General features: G+C 44.6%; 1 protein-coding gene across 1 annotated transcript; it reads right to left on the reverse strand.

The window, feature by feature from the left end:
- Positions 1 to 7,422: 7,422 nt before the first annotated feature.
- LOC134226736 (uncharacterized) lies at positions 7,423 to 9,298 on the reverse strand. The gene is made up of 2 exons (XM_062707701.1): positions 8,079 to 9,298; positions 7,423 to 7,900 (listed from the first exon to the last, which is right to left on the reverse strand). Exons 1-2 carry the CDS (start codon positions 9,273 to 9,275, stop codon positions 7,589 to 7,591), a joined length of 1,509 nt encoding a protein of 502 aa, XP_062563685.1. The 5' UTR covers positions 9,276 to 9,298; the 3' UTR covers positions 7,423 to 7,588.
- Positions 9,299 to 9,724: the final 426 nt, after the last annotated feature.

Raw genomic sequence — 9,724 nt, forward strand, 5'->3', positions numbered from 1 at the left:
AGCTGCTTGAGTATTTGAATAGAAATAACTTGCTGATACCGGAACAATCGGGATATCGAGAAGGTCATTCTTGTGAAACCGCATTGAACTTGGTATTAGCTAAATGGAAGGAAAATGTAGAGCGTAAAGATACGATTGTTGCTGTGTTCTTGGATCTAAAACGCGCTTTTGAGACAATTTCTCGGCCATTATTGTTGAGCACAATCAAGCGCTTTGGAATTTCGGGATCTGCATACAAATGGTTTGAAAGCTATTTGTCTGACAGATCTCAAAGGACTGCTTTTAATTATTCTGTTTCTAGTCCCGTGAAGAACACGCTCGGAGTGCCACAGGGAAGTGTATTAGGGCCTATTTTATTCATTAGGTACATAAATGACATGCGACGAGTCTTACGATTTTGTGATATAAATCGTTTTGCTGATGACACCGTGATATTCATTGCAGCTAAAAATTTAGCAGATGCCGTTTCACGCTTGAACGAGGATTTATACTCTCTAACTAGATGGTTGAAATACAAGCAATTGAAATTGAATATTGATAAAATATAATACATGGTAATTTCGCAAACCCGAGTAAATGAGAATGTCTCTGTTAAAATTGATGATGAGACAATTGATCGCGTCCGCGACATGAAATATTTATGCGTGATTATTGATGACAAGCTAAAATTTGACACACATATTGACAATGTTATCAAGAAAATAGCCAAGAAGTATGGAATGCTCTGTCGATTAAAATACGATTTGACTATTGGTAGCAAAATACTTTTGTATAAATCAATCATCTCTCCTCATCTGGATTTTTGCCCTTCCATTATATTTTTGGCTAACGATACACAAATATCGAGAATGCAGCGTTTACAAAATAAAATAATGCGTTTGATTTTAAAATGTGATAGATTCACTTCCTCAACTTTCCTGTTGGACGCCTTACAATGGCTGTCAGTGAAGCAAAGAATAGTTGACTATACTTGACTATGGTGTTCATTTTTAAAGTAATAAACGGTTTACTGCCTCGATATTTGAGTGATCGAATTGAAAGAGGAAGTGATATTCATAGATATAATACAAGACACGCGGATAATGTGCGAACACCCTATTTTTTGTATGGCGCTTCACAAAACTCTTTGTTTTTTAAAGGTATAAATGTTTTTGATTCGATGCCTTCATCGGAAGCAATGCACAACTGTCATTTTTGTTGATTTAGTTTTGATGCGTCGCAGCATGCGTGAATAAATAAAAATGACAGTTGTGCGTTGCTTCCGTATCGAGTGGTGTGCTTCCGAAAACCCGAGCACTTTGAAACTTGGATTCCGTCAGGAGTGACCTTAATAAGCTATAACGTTCGCCTCGATGATGATGATGGATTTTATTTTATTGACGTAGTTTATTTCTGAACCTTTCTTTGTGTAGTCTACAAAAGTTTGAGCATCGCGCGCGGATTACAGATATGAATGATTTTGAATTTATTTAAAAACTTGCATAATTCGAACTGTTGAATCATGCTTTTGAATTAGTAGTAAGCCTTCTGGTAGATTATTTTGTACTCGCGGTTGTTCCGAAACTTTTGTTATCGACGGAGCGGTTACACAGGTTTTGATGTTTGGTTGTCGAACCTAATGATTCATATTCAGATACATGTGAGTTTTAGAGTGCGATCCTGGTTTGTGATTTAGAACGCGATTTGACAGAGCTTTTGAAATCTGTGCGAGAGGTTTCACAAGTTTAGCTTTTGAAGAGCTCCATGTATCACTACTGCTGATTACGAAAATTCTAGATGTAGTTCTCTAGTTCATTTTACCAATTTAGTTTTTGCTGTACAGTATGGAATTTTATTTTGGATTTTATATCTGTATATACAATCGGATCGTTTGTTTGCAAAACCGATTACATTGATCTTATTTAATTATCTTAAAGATAACTCGTCCAGCTCAAACCTTTGTAGGGGTATGTGGCGGGACCATCATCATCAGCTGCTGTGGCAGTCGGTCTCGGAGTCGAGGATCGATGTCGCCCTCCTGTCCGACCCGTACAACGTCCCTGTCGATAACGGCAATTGGGTGACGGTACCCGATCCAAGAGGTGGTACACTCCTCTGCTGAGGGTGTCGCGATAGCCAAGATCAATAATGTGTTATATTGGAGCTGCTATGCCCCACCAAGGTGGTCATTCGAACAGTTCAACCAGATGATCCATAGGCTATCGTCCGACCTGGTCTGGCACCAGACTTGGACTGGAGGGTGGATGAAGGTTACACCCATAGTAATCATCTACCAATTCGCTTTATGATAAACTATGCCGTACAAAATCCGAGGTCTGGGGATCCTTGTCAGGTCCGTGGGTGGAGGGCGGTCCGGGCTACCCATCGGCGCATAGACCAATCTGTCTTACGAACATGACGGGGGAATTGCTAGAAAGGATCATCCTCAACAGGCCGACCCCGTACTCCGAGCAATCAGTTCGTTTTTTACAAGGGTAAGTCCACGTTAAACCAAATCGATCACGTTCTAATCGACGGTAAATTCTTCTCCGACATCACGAATGTCCGCACTTACCGCAGTGCGAATATTGAATCCGACCACTACCTCGTTGCAGTATGCCTGCGCTCAATACTCTCGACGGTGTACAACACGCGTCGAAGTCGGACGCCGCGGCTTAACATTGGGCGGCTACAAGACGGTAGACTAGCCCAAGAATACGCGCAGCAGCTGGAAGTGGCACTTCCAACGGAAGAGCAGCTAGGCGCAGCGTCTCTTGAAGATGGCTGGAGAGATATTCGATCCGCCATTGGTAGCACCGCAACCGCTGCACTAGGCACGGTGCCCCCGGATCAGAGAAACGACTGGTATGACGGCGAATGTGAGCAGTTAGTGGAAGAGAAGAATGCAGCATGGGCGAGATTGCTGCAACACCGCACGAGGGCGAACGAGGCACGATATAAACAGGCGCGGAACAGACAAAACTCGATTTTCCGGAGGAAAAAGCGCCAGCAGGAAGATCGAGACCGTGAAGAAACGGAGCAACTGTACCGCGCTAATAACACACGAAAGTTCTATGAGAAGTTAAACCGTTCACGTAAGGGCCACGTGCCACAGCCTGATATGTGTAAGGACATAAACGGGAACCTTCTTACGAACGAGCGTGAGGTGATCCAAAGGTGGCGGCAGCACTACGAAGAACACCTGAATGGCGATGTGGCAGACGAAGATGGCGGTATGGTGATGGACCTGGGTGAACGCGCGCAGGTCATAATTTTACCGGCTCCGGATCTCCAGGAAATCCAGGAGGAGATTGGCCGGCTGAAGAACAACAAAGCCCCTGGGGTTGACCAACTACCAGGAGAGCTATTTAAACACGGTGGTGAGGCACTGGCTAGAGCGCTGCACTGGGTCATTACCAAGATTTGGGAGGAGGAAGTTTTGCCGCAGGAGTGGATGGAAGGTGTCGTGTCCCATCTACAAAAGGGCGATAAGCTGGATTGTAGCAACTACCGCGCAATCACATTGCTGAACGCCGCCTACAAGGTACTCTCCCAAATTTTATGCCGACGACTAGCACCAACTGCAAGGGAGTTCGTGGGGCAGTACCAGGCGGGTTTTATGGGCGAACGCTCCACCACGGACCAGGTGTTCGCCATTCGCCAAGTACTGCAGAAATGCCGCGAATACAACGTGCCCACACATCATCTATTCATCGACTTCAAAGCCGCATATGATACAATCGATCGGGACCAGCTATGGCAGCTAATGCACGAACACGGTTTTCCGGATAAACTGACACGGTTGATCAAAGCGACGATGGATCGGGTGATGTGCGTAGTTCGAGTTTCAGGGCATTCTCGAGTCCCTTCTAAACCCGCAGAGGGTTACGGCAAGGTGATGGTGTTTCGTGTCTGCTATTCAACATCGCTTTGGAAGGGTAATACGAAGAGCAGGGATTAACACGAGTGGTACAATTTTCAATAAGTCCGTCCAGCTATTTGGTTTCGCCGACGACATAGATATTATGGCACGTAACTTTGAGAAGATGGAGGAAGCCTACATCAGACTGAAGAGGGAAGCTAAGTGGATCGGACTAGTCATCAACACGTCGAAGACGAAGTACATGATAGGAAGAGGTTCAAGAGAAGACAATGTGAGCCACCCACCGCGAGTTTACATCGGTGGTGACGAAATCGAGGTGGTAGAAGAATTTGTGTACTTGGGCTCACTGGTGACTGCCGAAAATGACACCAGCAGAGAAATTCGGAGACGCATAGTGGCTGGAAATCGTACGTACTTTGGACTCCGCAAGACGCTCCGATCGAATAGAGTTCGCCGCCGTACCAAACTGACAATCTACAAAACGCTAATTAGACCGGCAGTCCTCTACGGACATGAGACCTGAACGATGCTCGTAGAGGACCAACGCGCACTTGGAGTTTTCGAAAGGAAAGTGCTGCGTACCATCTATGGTGGGGTGCAGATGGCGGACGGTACGTGGAGGAGGCGAATGAACCACGAATTGCATCAGCTGTTGGGAGAACCATCCATCGTTCACACCGTGAAAATTGGACGACTGCGATGGGCCGGGCACGTAGCCAGAATGTCGGACAGTAACCCGGTGAAAATGGTTCTCGACAACGATCCGACGGGCACAAGAAGGCGAGGTGCGCAGCGGGCAAGGTGGATCGATCAGGTGGAAGATGACTTGCGGACCCTCCGTAGACTGCGTGGTTGGCGACGTGTAGCCATGGACCGAGCCGAATGGAGAAGACTCTTATATACCGCACAGGCCACTTCGGCCTTAGTCTGAATAAATAATAATAATAAAGTCCACGTTGGACGCTATTAACTCGGTGGTGAAAACCGCCGAGATAGCGATCCAACAGAAAAGGAGAGGTATTCGATACTGTACTGTATTCTGTACGACCTAGAGCGGTTGAAGCAACCTGAAGTCGTCACTGCATACGCGCAGCATCTCGAGGGAGCGTTGCCAGAAGATGGTGAACTCGATGGGGCTCCTCTTGAGGACTGCAGGAATGCAGTTAAATCATCCATTAACGACGCCTCGGAGAACAACGTCGGGTATGTGGGATGAAGTCGACGGAACGATTGGTTCGACGAAGAGTGCAGACAGATTCTGGAGGAGAAGGACGCAGCGCAGGCGGTCGCGCTTCAGTGAAGTACCCGGCAGAACGTGGAACGTTATAGACGGAAGCGGAGACAGCAGACCCGCATTTTTCAGGAGAAGAAACGCCGCCTGGAAGAAGTGGAGTGCGAGGAGATGGAACAGCTGTGCCGTTCTCAAGAAACACACAAGTTCTATCAGAAGCTCAACGCATCCCGCAAAGGCTTTGTGCCGCGAGCCGAAACATGCAGGAATAAGGATGGAGCATCTTGATGGACGTACGAACGTGTGGTGATCGAAAGAGTACAGTCAGTGAATGTCAAGGCGGCGGAGGAGATGACTACGTCAGTTCAGCGGACGATGGAAGCCAACCAGCTCCCACCTTGAGGGAAGTTAAGGATGCCATCCAACAGCTAAAGACCAATAAAGCATCTGGTAAGGATGGTATCGGAGTTGAGCTCATCAAGATGGGCCCGGAAAAGTTGGCCACTTGCCTGCACAAACACAAACCGTCTACAAAGTGATATCTCAGATCATCTTTCGTCGTCTGTCACCATTAGTGAATGAGTTCGTGGACTTGTTGACTGCCGCTTAACAACGGACCAGATCTTTACTGTACGGCAAGTCCTTCAAAAATGCCGTGAATATCAGGTCCCAACACACGATCTGTTCATTGATTTCAAGGCAGCATACAACAGTATAGACCGCGTAGAGTTATGGAAAATTATGGACGAGAATAGCTTCCAGATTGATCAAAGCAACGGTGGATGGTGTGCAAAACTGTGTGAAGATTTCGGGCGAACACTCCAGTTCGTTCGAACCGCGCCGGGGACTAAGACAAGGTGATGGACTTTCGTGCCTGTTGTTCAACATTGCGCTAGAAGGTGTCATGCGGAGAGCCGGGTGTAACAGCCGGGGTTCGATTTTCAACAGATCCAGTCAATTTATTTGTTTTGTGGATGACATGGACGACAAGGCCGAACATTTGCAAAATTGGTAGAACTGTATACCCGCCTGAAACGTTAAGCAACAAAAGATGGACTGGTGCTGAATGCATCGAAGACAAAGTACGTGCTTGTGGGCGGAACCGAGCGCGAAAGGGCCCGTCTGGGAAGAAGTGTTATACGATATATGATGATACCTTCGAGGTGGTCGATGAATTCGTCTACCTTGGATCCTTGCCAACGACTGATAACAATGTTAGTCGTGAAATATGAAGGCGCATCATCTGTGGAAATCGGGCCTACTACGGGCTCCAGAAGAAAATGTGTCATGTACAAGACGCTAATAAGACCGGGAGTCCTCTATGGACATGAAACATGGACAATGCTCGAGGAGGACTTGCAATCACTCGGAGTATTCGAGAGACGGGAGCTTAGCACCATCACATATAAAAGATATTTAAGCTAGAACAAATTTTATTGAAAATCATGTGTGAACTTTTGAAATGATATACGTTGTCTGACTAATGCCATCTACTCGACTGATTCCGGAAGTACATACGGACGCAACGGATAAGTAACCGCCGAATGCAGACAATACGTTTGACAGTTTTATTTAGGCTGCGTTTTCCACAGTAATGATCATCGCGCCATCTCCGAACGATTGCCAATCGCGTTCCAAATGTTCAATGCATTTGAATCAACAGCTGTGGATATTTACACATGTATGGTATACCAGCCTAAAAATCTGTTATCTGTGGCACCATCTTTGGCGGTGTGCAAGAAGACGGTGAGTGGCAAGTATTTTAACAAATTTCAAATATTATTCTAAAGTCTAGTAATATTCACACGTTTCATTAATATCTTCGCTTCACGTGTTCCAATGCATGTCAGTAGTTCCATATCATCATCATTGTCAATATCACATTTGACATCCACGGGATATTAATATTAAAATTTCTCTAAATGATAGGTCTATTCTGTATAAAACCCATGCTGCTATGTTATGATGAATAAAAGTTGAGCTGATTGAAGAACAAATGTTTTTTTATCATCCGTAAACCTTCCCTTGATAAATGACAAGAATTTCCCGTAGATTTTCGTAGAAAAAAATCCCTAGAAAATAAAATAAAAAACAAAACATTTCCAGACGAATTAAACGCAAAAAATGCTCCACTTCCACCTGATGCATGCATTCTGTCACTTAGATCCAGGAACATGAGTTGTTTTGAATCACTCAATCATTACACTACTGCAATGTTTGACTTGGACTATGAGTAAAATAAAGTATCGTTGTCGTTGATTTAAAAATTTAGTAAGGCAGGTAATCGTTCGCATGTTGTTTGGAAGTCACATCGTTTCTTCGTAGAATGGGGGATATTCTGATTTCTTTCAATATCATCAAAAACATAAAAAGCGTCGCGAAATTGTCAAGGATTGCACATTTTTTTTATCAAATTTGTCTTCTCTTCTTTGTGGCGATGGAATTTCACTTTTGATAAAAATGGTTCGTTCGACATAATTCAACATACTTCATCATCAGGGAAACAAATCGAAGAAAGTGTTCTGCAAGTTTGCTCTGCTGCTACCACGACGGGTTGGCGAGAAGAAGAACTTCGTCTCATTCGCGGTGATGCAGTCAGATTCCCTCGGGGTGGGCGGGAAAAAGCAAAACGAATCATCGTGTCGCGTTACGTCGAAATTGGTGAACTCGTTAGACGTACGGCTCACAGCTGGCGTCAGATCGAAATCAAAATTTAACATTTCGTGACGAGCACGTTCCGGACCGAACGCAAACATTTCATTTAAATCTTGAGTCAGAATACTTGGCGGCGATGGTGGTGATTCAGTCTGAAAGGGATTGGAATAGATTACAATTATGAAGTAATTCTTTAATTTGAAAATTACTGTGAAAATTGTTGGATTCGTAGCCCAGTATAATCTAAAAATTCTGGAGTTATATAATTTACTGACTTTTGGGCTGCTTGTATGCCGAATAGATCAATAAATGGGCCAATTAGTTTCTTACCAGTAAAGCATCCACAGTTCTCCGTTTTCGAGCTGGTGGACCAGGCACAGCAAAAAACGAGCTATTGGTGCTCTCCAGCTTAGGCTGCCAACATTGCTGATCTCCATTAAGCGCTACCGTTTCACAAGGATTGACAAGATTCGTTACATCGAAAATGGTGGATTCTGCTAGTGCTGCTGGAGCGAATTGTTGTTGCCGGTGATAAAGCTCATTGCTGATGAACGAGTGATCTTCCCAGCTACTCCTATCGAACAAACTAGCCGTTGTTGCTTCCGGCTCAGGGACTGAAGGTTTCGTCATACAATGCTCCCTCCACAGTTCGCGAAGTTTTTGATAGTTTTGATCCAGTGGAGTATTTTCTTTGGCGCAAAACGAAGCACTGAATTGATCAAATATGGTTTCGATCTTTTGCAAAGTTTCATGGCAATCATTCACGGGTTCTATTTCAATTTCTCTTCGCGTTAGCTCAACAAGAGGATCAGAGATTATGGAAGGACAATCAATACGTTTCGCATCAAAAGGAGTTGAAGTTGCCGGTGGAACAAACGTCGAAACAACGCTCATCAATGTCTTATCAGCATTCTTGGGCGCTTCAAACGGTAGTCTCATAGACTCTCTTCCCGAAAAGAAATTCCCAGGGAGATCCAAGTATTCACCTACCTTCTTCTTTTGGTCTTTCTGCTTATTCGATAACCTTTGCTCATTAGATGTCTTCTTACGCATATTGAGCCATTGCACGAGGCCTCGTGGTTCAACATTGGGGCTTACGGTACACTTTACGAACTGATCCGATCCTGCATGACGCTTGAAACGCGCATTAACCGGCTGGTTAGCTAAAGATGGGCGAGTGGCTGGCTGAAGCTTGTCCCCGGTATCTGCAAAAAACTTTTTAACCGGGTTGGCTTGGTCGGCCTGTGCTTTCAGCAGATTTCGTTGTACACCTTGGCGAAACAAATTACCGCCAAGGCAACTATCAATAGCGAAACGGTTCACTTGTTGCGGGATCGCCCGTGGAATCACTTCGGGTACTTTTTTGGCACGATTCTGGTCTAGGAATGTTTGGAAAAGTTGTCTTACATACGAACAGTTGTCTACTTTTCGGTTGGTTCTTCTGTATGGAGCCATCCTGTACTGAATCAAGGTGATTTGTTTACTATCGATCGTTTGAACCGAATAACAAATATTCGAGATTTCCATGGCCCATGTGATCCAATACCAAGGCATTGAAAACAAAATACTCATACACCTAAGAAGACTTAACAATAGCAAAGGCATGAATTCTGTTTGGGAAAAGAAACAATAGAGTTAATAAACTATAGAGAAAGAATGTCGCCGTCATCACTGGCAAAACATCTTTTCTGGCGAGGATAGACTGTCAACGCAACATGTATACGTTTTGACAATTAGAGACACGGCAGGTATTTCCGTCCATCGTCGTAGGGGCTAAGACTAACGAAAGCAAAGTCCATATGCTTGAACTCCATTACAGCAGAACTTTTTTCCTGAGCTTACGATTTGGATGAGTTTGGCAAAAAAAGTGTCTCTTTTATTGGTTTTCGAGACTATGACAAAAATGCCTGCCTTAACCATATGTAAAAAAAGGAAACAAGACAGAATCACCGTCTTCGACCAGAGGTTTAGGAATG

Source organism: Armigeres subalbatus, chromosome 3 (assembly GCF_024139115.2).
Source record: "Armigeres subalbatus isolate Guangzhou_Male chromosome 3, GZ_Asu_2, whole genome shotgun sequence".
Classification (NCBI taxonomy): Eukaryota; Metazoa; Arthropoda; class Insecta; order Diptera; family Culicidae; genus Armigeres; species Armigeres subalbatus.

Coding starts and splice junctions, on each gene's coding strand:
- LOC134226736 (XM_062707701.1), bottom strand. CDS start 9,275: ATGGAAATCTCGAATATTTGTTATTCGGTTCAAACGATCGATAGTAAA. Junction 7,901..8,078: donor GAACTGTGGATGCTTTACTG/GTAAGAAACTAA, acceptor AATCCCTTTCAG/ACTGAATCACCACCATCGCC.